Consider the following 15,970-nt stretch of genomic DNA (forward strand, 5'->3'; position numbering starts at 1 on the left):
ACGTCCTCGAAAGGGATGGGGTTCACGAGAAAGGATTTAAAAGAAATTAGGACTTTATAGAAAGGAGTATAGAGTGAAGCTACGAACATATTGTGATAGAGGAGGACCGTTCGCAGCTTTGTGGCTTTTGGCGATCTGGTGCCAAGATCAGGGTTGCCAACTTGCGACTTCTAAAGAGTGCAAATCAAGGCCAAAAAAGAGAGATTTTTGCAAAAAAGAGTGCTAGTTAAAAAAATTTGCGTATCCCCTCTTCTGAATCCGTTCTGAGATGCATTCCTCATTTTCCTGCATTTAACACGAGAAGTGTGCAAGTTGGCAACCCTGTTTCTTTGGTTAAATGCAGTTTTGACGAATATGCCAACTACTGACGTTTAAAGCGAATGAAAACTGACACCTAAAAAGAGTGAATTTCACTCTTCCGTATCCCCTCTGAGGTAAAAAAAAAAAAAGGTGCGTTTCACACGAAAAGTGTGCAAGTTGGCAACCCTGGCCAAGATCCGTTGTTAACAGTAGCAGTTCCAAGTTCTGGTAAATTTACTGGTTGACAATTCATCAGTAGTATAGTACAAGATGAGTCAAAACTTTTGTTGGCTCCAACCCAACGGCATTAGTGCCTTCAAACAGCATGCATTAAAAAAAAAAAAGAAAAAAAAAGCAAACCACCAATGGTAAACCAGGGATACTTGCATAAGACAGAATATTTAGCAAATACAGAAGTTCCCAAAGTAACAGAAACTATAAGTAAATTAGTAGCCTACAATGCACTTAGGGGCAATTCAATCCTAAGTATATATTACTACCAACCGAAAATTGCTACCCTATCATTGAAAAGCCAAAAAAACTACCACCCGGACTAGTTGCCACGCTTACCAACTCATTCCAAACCATCATAAACATTTACTTACGACAAGGTTCCAAAGCTGTTTCGACTGTGACATTACTGAAAATATTGGGTTAAATATTAATGATTTTCAAAGGATAAGGTTGATGATAAGTTCTTTCTAAAGCCGGAGGCCAACGGCTAAAAGCAGTATTTATAACCAATCCTATATACACGCAAATATATATATATATATATATATATATATATATATATATATATATATATATATATATATATATATATATATAGCTATCATAAAGCAACCAGTGTCCATATTTAAAACTATAGTTAGCGATTTGCATAAAAAAGGAGATAATCAGCCAATTTACAGACCCCCCCCCCCATAGTCCTATGGGTAAAGCTAAACCTTAAGAAATTCTGGACAGAAAGCTTGCTTGTACCTAAAACCCCAAATTTAGATATTAAATTCGTTTCAACTGTGAGAGATGTTTGAGATTTTATATGAAATTAACTAACACTACAAACTTCTTAACCTTTTTTGGAAGAAAACAGGGCAGCGTCAGAGAAATTCAGAGAGAAACAAGAAAAATAAAACACTGAATGGCTTAGACATATCCCTTTGCTGAACTACCTTCCATTCCAAATTAAAAGTCTGGATAAAACACTGGATTCCAGACCCTGGTCTTGTTTACATCGAAGATAAACGTAATTCAGCGTGCTTCTATATTTGACCTTAAATTATCACTTAAATTACTCGGAATAAATGAAACTGAACAAGTCCTCCCAAGGGTTTCAAGGCCACTAAATGTTTTAAGGCCCAGATTAAGTATCCATCATAAGACTTATTTTAAATATAATATGTCCACACGAGAAAGATTTACAGGGGGAAAGAAAATACCATTATGTGAGACAATATGAACCATTATGAAGTAAGCCAAGCTTTTTGTTTGTCCCAATACTTTTTTTCTGAATACATAATACACTAAATGTACTGACTGCATACCTAAGGTGAAGCTTGAAGCCGTGTTAAAGTGAAGTAAACCTTAAAGCTATAGTGAAGTGAAGCCTAGCGTCAAAGAATGATAAGCGATGATAATAAGGGTTTACCTATCTTTCACATTTCAAATTTTTTCTTGGTTCAGTTTAAAATGGTTCAATTTTTCTTGGTTCAATTGGCTTCTCCAGATAAACTTCTAAACATTGTTCAACATTTGTTTTTTAAATATAATATTTTTTGCCTGTGAGATCGTTTTTCTTTTTTTTTTACACTTGTTTTCCTTCTTTTTGAAAACAACATAAAGTGTAAAACCTGTGTTTAAATAATTATGTATTAAAACAAAAAAAAGCAGTTTTATATTTGTGCCTCTTGTTGGGGGCATACTTACACGTTTAAGGGAGCAATGGGGGCAACTGGGATTTTTAACGGCAAACTCCAATAAATATTAAATATTTTGAGTCAATGGGGAGAAAGAAGTAGAGTTTCTCTGAAAGATATTTTCCTAAAAATATGTTCCATTAATACAGTAAATCACTAACTTTAATACAAACGAATCCCTCCAGCACCAGGCCACCTGAGGACAACACAGCCACGCACACTCCTCTTCCGTCCCAATCTATTTAAAGCCTCCCTCTTTACACCCTCCCAAGAAGTTGAATTTCATTTCATTTCATCCTTCCGACCCCCCCCCCCCCACATTCGGGGAGGGCCTAATGTTCGTTTGGCCCTAGATAGTTGGCCAAAAAAGACGATCTTTGGCAATTAAAAAAATGATTTGCAATCCAAAAACTTGAATTTAGTATCTGGCAAACAAACAATTATTTATAAAAAAGTTGTATATAGTCAGCACTCTACCATAGAAATTATCTCTTTTAAACAGTTTTTGGAAATTTGATATTTGGAAACACATAACTACAGATAAATCTACCGAAATAGAGTATAAGCAATCAATGAGCTACTGCTTATAATAACATAGGAGCAGCTGCAGGTAACAGAAAAATAACAATTGAAAATCAAGGAAGAAGAAATTAATTAAGTTGCTGAGAAATGATTTTTTCTTCTTTTTCTTCCTACAAGTCATTTCATGATCAGTTATTTTTAAGATTTACTGTTTTGTTTTTCCCACAGCCGACCAGTTTATCTTGGGTCATAAATCTTTTTTATACATAACCTACTCCGTTTTTCAGTATATATTCTATTTAAGTAGCTTAATTCACTCTTAGAGTACTCAAGTTTAGAGTATATTAGAGTTTAGGATAAAACGTTTTCCAAAAATATTTCTACTGACCAAATCAACTTCTTTGTTATTATAAAATTCGGGTATGTAACATTACATACCAATGTCCCCTCAAAGAGAGATATCTGCTCAAGTTACGTCATTTAATTAATAAAAATATTTCTTTCAAACGCATATCTTTTGAGATGTCGATTTCTAACACTATGTGTGATACACCCTGTCAGTAACGGTTTTAAGCTTCATAATGTGGGGGGGGGGAGGAAGGTATACCAAAGAAGTATAAAGTTATAAAATGGAAGGAACTTAATGTCAAACGTTAGAAAAACTAAACTAGGGGGGGGGGGGCTGTTCTCTCTGCGCAAGCCTAGAACAGCAAATGCACCCTGTGTATATGATAGAAGACAATAAACGGCAAACGATACCCCTTGTCTTGCTTAATACCCCTTCTTCTTCACCGTATATGGTTTCACTAACTATGCACTAAGTAAAGTGCTGCGCCTAGCTTAGATTCATAAATTCTCAAAAAATATTAAATGAATTTTAGGTATCAAAGTTGAACGAAATATTACCAGATATGTTATCAAATACTTAAAAATTACAATCAAACATACACGAAAATAATAAAAATTATCCCCCCCCCCTTATATATTAGGGCTATATTTAGCTGAAGCGTTTTATAAATTCATTAATGAACAATTTACAATTTGATGATATTAAGATTTAAACATAATTTGAAAAATATGAGATTTGAAGATGAAAAAAATGAAGCATTGAGGATATTAAGGTTACTTTAAGTATACAGACCAACTTTTGGGTTCTTTTCTGTACTGCCCCCCCCCCAGACAATATCCAGGATTATGCTAACTTTGCAACACTGAATAAATTGAACCCTATAATGGCGATTTAATGAATATTTCAAGTGGAAAAACTCGCCACTAAACTACATCCGGAATAATTAATAAAATAAATTTCGCAGCACAAAAGATTTGCTGTTTTAAACATGTATATAAAAAACATATAGACAGTACAATATATTTTGACGTTTTTTTGTACACATTACGGTGTAACCCCCCCCCCACCAATAATCCTACTAAATGTCATATGATGTGGAGTTTAGGAAAAAAATTCAGGAATGTAAGAGGCATAGCAGTAACTCACTTTGGCTCTTGAAGAACAACCGATGGATCTGATTTCCTAATTTCACTTTCTCTTACCAGCTCATAAAGGGGCTTTTTCACAGTATTGTACAACCTAAAAAATTTAAAGAAATGAATCAAAGTGATCAAGATTAAAGAATTCAAATAATCATGACTATTAAGACCATCAATAAGGCAAGTCAAACTGGTTTTGGCAAGTCAAACTACTCCGCTTCCTATTGTTATTGTTTTTTATTGTTATTATTGTTTTTTATTTTGTTATTGTTTTTATTTATTTGTAAAATCTGCTATATACAGTCGACTTTGGAAAAATTTGTCTTAAGCCGAAGAAAAAAGTCTAAGCCGAAGCAAATGAATTAAATTAATCAAAATTAAAGAACCCAAATAATCATCAGTATTAAGACCATCAATAACGCAAGTTACACTGGTTTTGTGGTAAATTAGAGAATATATTATCTTGAGGTAACTCAATGAATTTACGTGTCTCCACAATATCTGGTTACTTTTTTCTACTTTTTACTTTATATATATATATATATATATATATATATATATATATATATATATATATATATATATATATATATATATATATATATATATATACCTCTCTCTCTCTCTCTCTCTCTCTCTCTCTCTCTCTCTCTCTCTCTCTCTCTCTCTCTCTCTCTCTCTCTCTCTCTCTCTCTCTCTCTCTCTCTCTCTCTCTCTCTCTCTCTCTCTCTCTCTCTCTCTCTCTCTCTCTCTCTCTCTCTCTCTCTCTCTCTCTCTCTCTCTCTACATACATACACTATATATATATATATATATATATATATATATATATATATATATATATATATATATATATATATATATATATATATATATATATATATATATATATATATATATATATATATATATATATATATATATATATATATATATATATTTAGTAGAACCATTAGAACGTATCCCAATATCCCAGTTCAATAGTATAAGAGCTGCACTACTCTGCTTATTATCGTTATTGTTTTTATTTTTATTATTGTTTTTTTTTTTATTGCTTTTACTTATTTGTAAAATTTGCTATATACAGTCAACTCTCGATAACTCGAACCTCGATATCTCGATTTATTTTCAATCCTTTTGGAAAAATCTGTCTTAAGCCGAAGAAAAAAACATGCACAACTCGAAATAATTTTGCGGTCATATTTTACCTCTGCAAGTGGAAGTGACTCGAAAATTACCTCTATAATTCGAAATCCAGTAAATAGGTCGTCATCTAATTTTCACTTCATCTCACAAGCTAAAGTGTACCTCTGTATCTCGAAGTTTTTTCAACAGACCTCTGTTAGTCGAAACCCGGGTATGCAGGATGCAACGTGTAAACTTTGTATTCGTTTTGTGTAAACGAATTTTTTGTATCAGATTGGGTCAATGTTCAGGTGTCTATTTCCTAGCAAACTAAATTTATTATTGACATTTTAAAGCCCAAGTCTTGAGATTTCAGAGTAAAGTCTTGATATGTCAAGTCTATAATACATTATAATACATCTATAATACAAAGTTAAGTGATTCTTAACCTTGTAGTTGCTGCAGGGAGTAAATTTAGCGATTTTGTACCTCTGTAAGTCAAATTTTTATTTGGCTTACCTCTACAATTGGTTACCTTTATAAGTGGAATTTTTTGCAGAATGACGTCTATAACTCGACCTATGCAAAAGTCGAAACAATACGTAACACGAAGAAAAATCATGGTCTATGGAATGATTTGAATATTTTTTTAATGTTTTTGTTCTACATATAATTTATTATTATTATTCTGTTATTAAATTTATATTGTTATTGTTTCTAACTGTTTCCGATTGTTCCATTCCTCCATGTCTTTCCTTCTCGAAAATACCTGGATATTTATAGTTTTATCAATGGTATCCGATTTTTGAATAATTTGCCTCTAACTTTATCTTTTTAATGTGCAACAACTTTGTAAAATGTGCTTTGTTTGCAGAATGTCCAGCTACTTATGAGCAAATTTCTGTCTTGAATCAAAAACAACAAAGAGAGAAATCTCAACAATGATTTGCCAGATCTTTGCCAATTCTGACTTTGCCAGATCTTTAGCTGAGCAAATGAAACGCTTCACTGGCTTTTTGTTGCCTCCCTAGGGTCACATCATTCGCAACAGACGCGCTTCGTCAGCTCTTTAGCAACCAAATGACAAAGAGCAACAAAGAAAGAAATCTCAACGAAGAACAAACAAATGAGACTACGGCAAGTAGAAAGAAAAGATAAAAACTAGAACGGCACGGATATTTCGCATGTATGATACGAAGCGTCTTCATCGGTGATATAACAATGATAAAAACTAAAATAATATAAAAACAAACAAAATCCAAAACCAAGAAATAAAAACAACTAATATCAATATCTACAATTGTCACTACTGTGACTGAGCGTCAACGAAGCTAATAGAGCTGCTTCAATGAGAACGCCAAAGCAACTGGATGAAATAAAATAAAATGAAAAAGGAGGTAATTATTATGTTCCAACATAATTCTACTGTTTGCTAATACTGCTGCAATTCTCATAGGTCTTGTATTTAATCTTGTATTGAACCAATCGCATAATTTTGACCCTTTCGTGGCAGGCTAGCCCATATGGTTACAGTAGTTTGTTTCCTTTTTCATTTTTAAAAGCAGTGGCGTAAATTCACTGAAATTCAGAGGGGGGGGGGGGATTTTTTTGAAAATCTAAGGGTACCAAAGTACCTAGGTACCTAAGTACCAAAGTCTAGGGGTTCAATAAAAGTACCAAAAAAACGAAAAATGCATTTTTCTAGGGGAAGGGCGGAGGGCCGGACGAAAAAAGTTTACACCCCCTCCCAATTGACGCCACTTCTTAAGGGATTCCTTAAAGAAACATTAAAATAATTGATTTCGATCAGTTGTTACCTAAATTGATGTATTTGAAGATCGGCACACGCATGCCAATTCAAAAAATATACGTAGGACGGGGCATACAGGGATTTGATTTCCTTGTTAATAATCAAGATATCAAAAAATGTATTTTTAAAATTTAGTTGTGGTGGAGAGGAATTTTGCTTTTTGTTATATATTTTTTCAACAAAAATGCCAAAAAGTAATTTTTAAATCAGTGCCCAATTGGTGCTCCCAGGATCGTCAACAAAGCGGATGGGAACGTAATTAAGAGGAAACTTCAGCTCTTTCACCCGAATTTAACAGACATAACTATTAGCGCCATTAACAGCGCAGCGTTACACAGCAGAATTAGAAAAAATAAAAATAAAACAAGGTTAATATCAATATATTTGAATTTCGATATCTGTCGAAGGTCTGCATTTATTTAAATTCCATATAAAATTTATTGAAAATATAGAGTTTTTTTGTTTGTAAATTACTTATTATGGATTATACAGCAGTTCAGGTTGCATTAATAAGAAGATAATATACTAGTTTAAAAAACAGCTTTGTTCTAAGATCCGATGTAAAGCCGAAAAAAGAACTTACATCTTTTTTTTTCTTTTTTTTAAAGCTAAATTTAAGATTATGCTAAGCAATACTAGACGGAATTTTTTTGGAATTAGTTTTTTTATGATTTTCTCACTAATCAGTTTGCCGAACTCCTTGTGTCACCAGCATTGACTATGCCTGAAGCCACTAAAAAGAACAACGTTTCCGCATCTTTCCTTGAAACGTTCCTGCATCGTTCCATATCCTCCGCAAAACGGTGAAAGTTCTGCACCTTTTCTTCAAACGTTTTATATCGTTCCACATCCTCCACAAAGTTCTCCGGTGAAAGTTCTGAATCTTCCCTTTAAATTTTCTGCATCGTTCCAAATCCTCCTCAAAACGGTGAAAATTTCACTTCTTTCCTTTAAACGTTCCGTATCGTTCCACATCCTCCGCAAAACGGTGAAAGTACTGAATCTTTTCTTTAAATTTTCCGCATCGTTCCGAATCCTACTTAAAACGGTGAAAGTTCCACGTCTTTCCTTTAAACGTTCCTCATCCTCCTCGAAACGGTGAAAGTTCCACACTGTTTCTTTAAATTTTCCGCATCGTTCCGAATCCTACTTAAAACGGTGAAAGTTCCACGTCTTTCCTTTAAACGTTCCTCATCCTCCTCGAAACGGTGAAAGTTCCACTCTTTTTCTTTAAATTTTCCGTATCGTTCCGAATCCTACTTAAAACGGTGAAAGTTCCACGTCTTTCCTTTAAACGTTCCTCATCCTCCTCGAAACGGTGAAAGTTCCACACTTTTTCTTTAAATTTTCCGCATCGTTCCGAATCCTACTTAAAACGGTGAAAGTTCCACGTCTTTTCCTTTAAACGTTCCTCATCCTCCTCGAAACGGTGAAAGTTCCACACTTTTTCTTTAAATTTTCCGCATCGTTCCGAATCCTACTTAAAACGGTGAAAGTTCCACGTCTTTCCTTTAAACGTTCCTCATCCTCCTCGAAACGGTGAAAGTTCCACACTTTTTCTTTAAATTTTCCGTATCGTTCCGAATCCTCCTTAAAACGGTGAAAGTTCCACGTCTTTCCTTTAAACGTTCCTCATCCTCCTCGAAACGGTGAAAGTTCCACACTTTTTCTTTAAATTTTCCGCATCGTTCCGAATCCTACTTAAAACGGTGAAAGTTCCACGTCTTTCCTTTAAACGTTCCTCATCCTCCTCGAAACGGTGAAAGTTCCACATTTTTCTTTAAATTTTCCGCATCGTTCCGAATCCTCCTTAAAACGGTGAAAGTTCCACGTCTTTCCTTTAAACGTTCCTCATCCTCCTCGAAACGGTGAAAGTTCCACACTTTTTCTTTAAATTTTCCGCATCGTTCCGAATCCTACTTAAAACGGTGAAAGTTCCACGTCTTTCCTTTAAACGTTCCTCATCCTCCTCGAAACGGTGAAAGTTCCACACTTTTTCTTTAAATTTTCCGCATCGTTCCGACTCCTCCTTAAAACGGTGAAAGTTCCACGTCTTTCCTTTAAACGTTCCTCATCCTCCTCGAAACGGTGAAAGTTCCACACTTTTTCTTTAAATTTTCCGTATCGTTCCGAATCCTCCTTAAAACGGTGAAAGTTCCACGTCTTTCCTTTAAACGTTCCTCATCCTCCTCGAAACGGTGAAAGTTCCACACTTATTCTTTAAATTTTCCGTATCGTTCCGAATCCTCCTTAAAACGGTGAAAGTTCCACGTCTTTCCTTTAAACGTTCCTCATCCTCCTCGAAACGGTGAAAGTTCCACACTTTTTCTTTAAATTTTCCGTATCGTTCCACATCCTCCTTAAAACAATGAAAATTCCCCATCTTCCTTTTTTCATCCTTTAGTATCTGACAGATGTGAATATGATATAGACGCTCATGTGTCGAAAATGGTTAATTCTTTTTTCTTACTTTGAAGTTCGAGACATAAGAAACTAATAAAATAAAAATAACAAAATACAACTAATATTACATAATACAACCAACATTAACATAATACAACTACCATAAAAATATTATTAAACAACAACTAATAAAAATAAAATATACTAAATAAAAATAACAAGACAACTACAATTAAAATAATACAACTAATATAAAATTAACATATAGAAACAACTAATAAAAATCAAATAAGCTAATAAAAATAAAATTAACACAATAAACTCACGCTTTGTAAGCCAGATCTCCAGCAAGGCAACACACAGGAATAACCAAAAGTCCGGCCCAGAAAGTTGCGGAACTGAAGACCATTCTGTCCAAGCCAGCCATGTTTGCCCCAAACGGAATAACCGGCCAAAAATTACTATAGAAAAGGTAAATTTAGCAATATTTACTTCATGATAATATACTTCTAATCTGTATTTAATAACAGGCACGTACCAAGAATTTTTTTTCACGGGGGGGGGGGGGCAATAATTATTTTTTTTTAGGGGGAGGGGGCATCAACAATAAATACAATTACACATATTCCATCACAAATTTAACTTGGATTTTAAAAAGAAAAAAGGGCACCCCAAACAGAGGAAATAACAATTAAATTGATAATAAGAAAAAAAATGTTAGCTTAAATTATACTGCATAAAACTCATTAATAATTCATTCCCAAAAAACAATGAAAAATTATGTTTAATGATCAGTTATCTTTACACAAGGGCGGATCCAGGATTTTTTTTCGGGGGGGGGGTTACTAATTTTTTTTTTCGGGGGGGGGGGTACTAATTTTTGACTCAGTTTTCGACTAATTATACTGATTTTTACCTAGGTTTTACTAATTTTCGACTTATTTTCGACTCGGTCAAAAATTTCGGGGGGGGGGGGGTTCAAACTGGGTAACCCCCCCTTGGATATGGCCTTGTCTTTACAGGCCCCTAGTTTGTTCTGAAAGAATAAGAGATTTCCAAATAATATATACAGTAATCAAGATTTTAAGATATAATTTACATGGTAGCTGAACTATCCAAGTTGATCTTAATTTTAACAGATTTGACTAACCATACCCTTTTTTACCCCGTACAAAGTGACATAGGACGTATTGGAGTAAAAAAAAAAAAAAAAAAAAAAAAAAAAAAAAAAAAAAAAAAAAATTCACTAATAGAAAATAGTATAGTAGTAGTACAAAGTAGTAGAAGTAGTAATAGAGCAGTAAAAAGTAGTATTGGAGAAAGAAAATAGTAGAAAGCAGTTAGTCAGTTTAAATAGACAAAGAGAAAATGCTATAATTTAGAGCATAATTAAATCTGTATATTAGCTACACTATGCATAGATAAGCCAAGATAGTGCACAAACTCACCACCATACTACGAAAAACAAAAATCATGTAAGATAAGATATTTATTTCAAGAAGATGACTATCACAAGCCCACAAAGGGTCGAATTCGGACTTCGGAGTCGACATTATAAATGGTTGCACTAAAACTGGCAAAAATGCAAAGAACAACAACGAAATAGAAAAATCATAATGAACAATCATTTAAAAGCCAATAATTACTCTGTAAAAAGTCAATTAAAAAATTAAAAGGATAAAAACTGGTCAAACTAAACTTAAACAAATAAAAATCAGAAAAAGAATTAGAACGGGCATAAAAAATGGGGGGGGCAATCAGCAAAAATACACAAAAAAAAGAGCGAGACATAAATACATTTAAATTAAAAGGGATACTGAGAAAGTGTCAATAATTCAACTACAGTAAGTCAATAAAAGAGTTAAAAACAATAAAAACTGTTCAAGAAAGGGGGGGGGGGGGGCGAAAAAAAATAAAACCCCCGTAAACAGAACGAAAAATGAAATATAAAAAATTACAGGGGGAACAAAAAAATAGGGGGCGGGCAAGCAACTGAGTGCAAGAACCTGGGCAGTACCATCAACTAATAAAGAAAAAAGAGGGGAAAAAAAGAAACTATTGAGACATTTTATTCATTTTTTCTGTAATGAAGGGGACAAAAGTTCTTTCGTATCTGGAAGTAACGCAGCGAATGGGGAACAAAGCAGGGATGGGCTCAGAAACTGTCGAGGCGGCCGTCATCTGGATGGGGAGTGACGTTTGGGGAAAATACTTGCCGTCCGAGGGTTTGTTATGGCATTTTTTGTAAAACGGAGGCACAACGAAACCCTCCTTTGCTCCAGGGTTTTCAGACTAGCTTTTTTTAGGAGTAGAGTATGGCACCTTGCCTTCTTTGAAAATTATTCGCAAGGCCCATAGGGTGCCAAACTGGACAAGCATATTCTAGATGCGGGCGGACAAAATGTAGCAATGGATACCCAAATCAACAAGTGACTCAGTTTGAAATGCTACATTTTCTTTTGAAATGCAAACCATTTTAGTGACAGAAAAAATGTAATAACAATGTTAGTAAGTAATCTTACGGCTCAAATATTTTGGCTATCCCTTAAACCCATACAACTGTGAAGTTTAATTTATTATACTTGTGTATAACACAAGTTATTATAAAATCGCAACTTATTGTATAATTGTCGGTCTTACAGTCAAATATTTAGGTTGCATCAAGATATGGCTAATTGTAGAAAGAGAAAAGCCAAGACAAAATAGTCCAAGTAATTGAGAGGCAAATGTTTAAATGGCTACGGCACGGGTATATGGTTTTATAATACGGCATATATGCGGCACGGGTTTATTATATTTTATAATAAAATCTTAATTAATTTATTCTTATTATTATAATCATTTTCTTGGCCAGTTCTGTGGAGTCGTGCATCACCTGATTTTAGTTGTACGTTTTGTCACATTTAAACTCTCCCTCTCTCTCTCTCTCTCTCTCTCTCTCTCTCTCTCTCTCTCTCTCTCTCTCTCTCTCTCTCTCTCTCTCTCTCTCTCTCTCTCTCTCTCTCTCTCTCTCTCTCTCTCTCTCTCTCTCTCTCTCTCTCTCTCTCTCTCTCTCTCTCTCTCTCTCTCTCTCTCTCTCTCTCTCTCTCTCTCTCTCTCTCTCTCTCTCTTTCTCTCGATCTCAATTTCTCGTTCCATTTCTCATTCCTTTTCCATTTCTCATTCCTTTTCCATTTCTCATTCTCTTTCTCATTCTCTTTCTATTTCTCACTGTCTTACCATTTCTCATTCCCTTTTTTTCTCATTCTCTTTCCATTTCTCATTCCGTTTCCATTTCTCATTCTCTTCCCATTTCTCATTCTCTTTCTCTCTCTCTCCCTTTCTGTCTCTCTTATTCATTTCTCTTGTTTTATGAGTAAATTTTTTCAATGGAATCTGTTTAAATATTTAATATTATAATGTTTTAATATTTTGTGTCATGACACCCCTCCTTTATAGGCCACGGAGCCCTTTTGGGGATTCTCAATTGTACTAATTTAATATTTTTGTTGTTTTTTGGTTGAGAAATATCGTATCTTATTACCTGTATATTATGAAAAACAGAAACCAAGTAGCAATGGATCCCCAAATCGCCAAATGAGTCAACCACGTCCAAGCTTGAGTCTCAAAACCGGCTTTTAAGCACACGGTTGCAACAACATACTGAAAGGAAAAAATAATTAAAACGGCTTTAACGCTGCTATTTTGATTTTTCTCCAGTTAGCCATGGCAAAACTTTAAACGTAAAACTTTTCATATGATGTCTATTATTCTAGGAAATTGTTCTGTAACAGCTCTACAGATTATACTTTCAGATTATCTATTGACAGGCTGCTTCTCGCCGACACTCTAAATTTACAAAAAGTAAGCAAGGCCATATCAAGGGAAGGGTTACCGGGTTAGAACCCCCCCCCCCACCCCTAAAAAAAAACGTTTTCGGACTCGTAAAAACGTTACAAAAATGCACATAAACAAGTTTTTAATGCCCTTGAAAGTAAGATAATCTCGTGATAATATAAGCCCAGCCACTTCGTCTTTTAGCTTGTAGTCTTATAATTACATTTAGCCTCAATCAGGTAATTTGAGTCCTGTCAAATAATTCGCACACCTGGATTATTTGATGCCACCTTAAGCACCCTAAGACACCCCTAAGACCTAAGCACCCTAAGACAATGTTCGTTCTTTGATTTAAAGTGCTAAAATCCTATACCTTTTGACAAAAAACAACTTCAACAAAAATCTGTGGATCCTGATTTTACTTCTTAGGCTGTTCTTTTGCATATACCTTTGATCATTCTACTCTGATAAGTGGTCTCAGAACTTTGATGATATTGTCATCGAAATTTTCTCTTCAGTATTCTATTTGGCAGTGAGCTGTAAGATCTTGCACTTTGATGAAGCAAAAAACGAAAATCTGAGCAGAAAGAAGTAGGATCTTAGATGTAAGATCTTAGTACCATGAGTCAAAACAACGGGCTTATAATTAAGCAAGGTTCAGACCAGGAAAATAAAGTTTTTGCGTCCCTATAAATCCAAGAACAAGGGTGCTTTTAATTTTATCGGTCAAAAGGAATATATTATGGGAATACAATAAATAAATAGTAGAATGTTCGTAGTTCCTCATGTTTTATGACAAGGGCAATTACCAGATAAACAGAAATAAATAGATAAAAAAAGAATACAGAAATTCATGCACACAAAAAATTAGATATAGAAGAGAGATCGACTCAATTGAGCAGATTGCCCCGAGTAACTGAACTTGTTAATGCTTTTAATTAGTCATGAAAAAAAGGTTTTATTAGAATATTATATATATCAGGCCTTGAGTCCAAAATGTATTTACCAGTTTTTTTGTTTTTTTTTTGTTTTTTTTTAGTCAATTATCTATATATAAAAACCAAAATTTGGAAGCCCAATTTCATAAAATTTTCACGAGATTGACTGCAGGAATAAAACAAATAAATGAAACTCAGAGAGGAAAGAAAATAACAAAATGAAAAATAAAATCAAAAAAGGTGAAAAAACGAGGATTTTGACAGCCAGTGGAAAAGCATGAGGAAGAAGAAATAAGCTAATATTTCGACAAGGACCTCCTCAAAGTCGTCCTAATTGCCAAAAAAAAAAGAAAAAGAAAAAAAAACGAAAATCTAACCTTTCGAAGTTTACCCGAATAAGACAGAACAGACACTATATAAAAACCAGGCAGGAATCAATGAAAAAGAATTTACCAAGATGATTGAGCAAGAATCCTTTGCCTTTTCATTGATTCCTGCCTGGTTTTAATTTAGTGTCTGTTCTGTTTTTGTCGGGTAAACTTCGAAAGGTTAGATTTTCGTTTTTTTTCTTTTCTTTTTTGTTTGGCACTGAGGACGACTTGGCGGAGGTCCTTGTCGAATTATTTCTTCTTCCTCATGGTTTTCCACTGGCTGACGAATTCCTCGCTTTTTCACCTTTTTTGATTTTATTTTTCATTTTGTTATTTTCTTTCTTCTCTGAGTTTCATTTGTCATGTATAGCCAGTGTGGTCTAAGAATGTATTTACAACAAATAAATAACGTAATCGTTGCATTTCCTTGGAAATACAAAGATGAAAATTGATCCATAAATTATTTTTTCCTTAAAAAAATATACAAAAAAAAACACAATCCAGATACACAAGCAAGAAAAATCGGACGTCAAAGAGCCAAAAACTTGTCTTATATTATTACTTATTTATTTATTTTTGTTACAAAAAAATCGATTAATCTGATCAGATCAAATAGTACGTGGTAACGAACTGTACGTAAGGAGCGATCCGGCTCAATAGTAACCGAAACTCTAAGAAACAAAATTTTGATACTAATAGATATATCAAAATAATCGGCTTATTATGCTGATTTGAAATATATAAGTTTCATTAAGTTTAGTAAGTAAGTATAAGTAAGTATGACGGCACCAGAACCTTAAGGTCCAAACCGGCGGTGCTGACCTCCGTTTCGTCGCCCTGAGCTACGAAGTTCAATGGGGGGCTGGGGGACAGCCATCCTGTGCTTTCGCACACCCTTCCTGCATTAAGTTTAGTCTTACCGTTTAAAGCCTCGAGCCTGAAAAAATTTACCTGATTTTTGAAAAAAGGGAGAAACACCCCCTAAAAGTATTAAAATCTTAATGAAAATCACACCATCTGATTCAGTGTATGAGAAAACCCTACTGTAGTGGTTTCAAGCTCCTTTCTGAAAAAATGTGGAATTTTGTATTTTTTGCCAGTTTTTTTAAGGGGTGATCGTATCGACCTAGTGGTCCTAGAATATCGCGATAGCACTCAATTTAACAGAAAATCTAAGTTCTATTGGCCTATTTAGGTCACAAGAAAGATTGTAGGGTAAACTGGCCCCTTCCCCGTCCCTTTTTTACCCAAAATCGTCGGGTCAAAACTTTTAAACAG

At 34.2% G+C, this 15,970-nt stretch overlaps 1 protein-coding gene across 3 annotated transcripts in view; it reads right to left on the minus strand.

Annotated features, from left to right (window-relative positions):
- ATP8A (ATPase phospholipid transporting 8A1) overlaps nt 1–15,970 on the minus strand; it is a 200,294-nt gene that overhangs the window by 16,652 nt on the left and 167,672 nt on the right. For 2 of the 3 annotated variants that reach the window (XM_089099370.1, XM_089099368.1), the window contains exons 16-19: nt 13,091–13,209; nt 9,894–10,028; nt 4,237–4,329; nt 906–940 (exon numbers count right to left, since the gene is read on the minus strand). In XM_089099370.1, coding sequence (XP_088955496.1) covers nt 906–940; nt 4,237–4,329; nt 9,894–10,028; nt 13,091–13,209 — 382 coding nt within the window. The remainder of the gene's footprint in view (nt 1–905; nt 941–4,236; nt 4,330–9,893; nt 10,029–13,090; nt 13,210–15,970) is intronic. The other variant, XM_089099369.1, reaches the window with a different exon arrangement.

Source organism: Artemia sp. Qi Xiang Cuo, chromosome 13 (assembly GCF_049724085.1).
Source record: "Artemia sp. Qi Xiang Cuo chromosome 13, ASM4972408v1, whole genome shotgun sequence".
Classification (NCBI taxonomy): Eukaryota; Metazoa; Arthropoda; class Branchiopoda; order Anostraca; family Artemiidae; genus Artemia; species Artemia sp. Qi Xiang Cuo.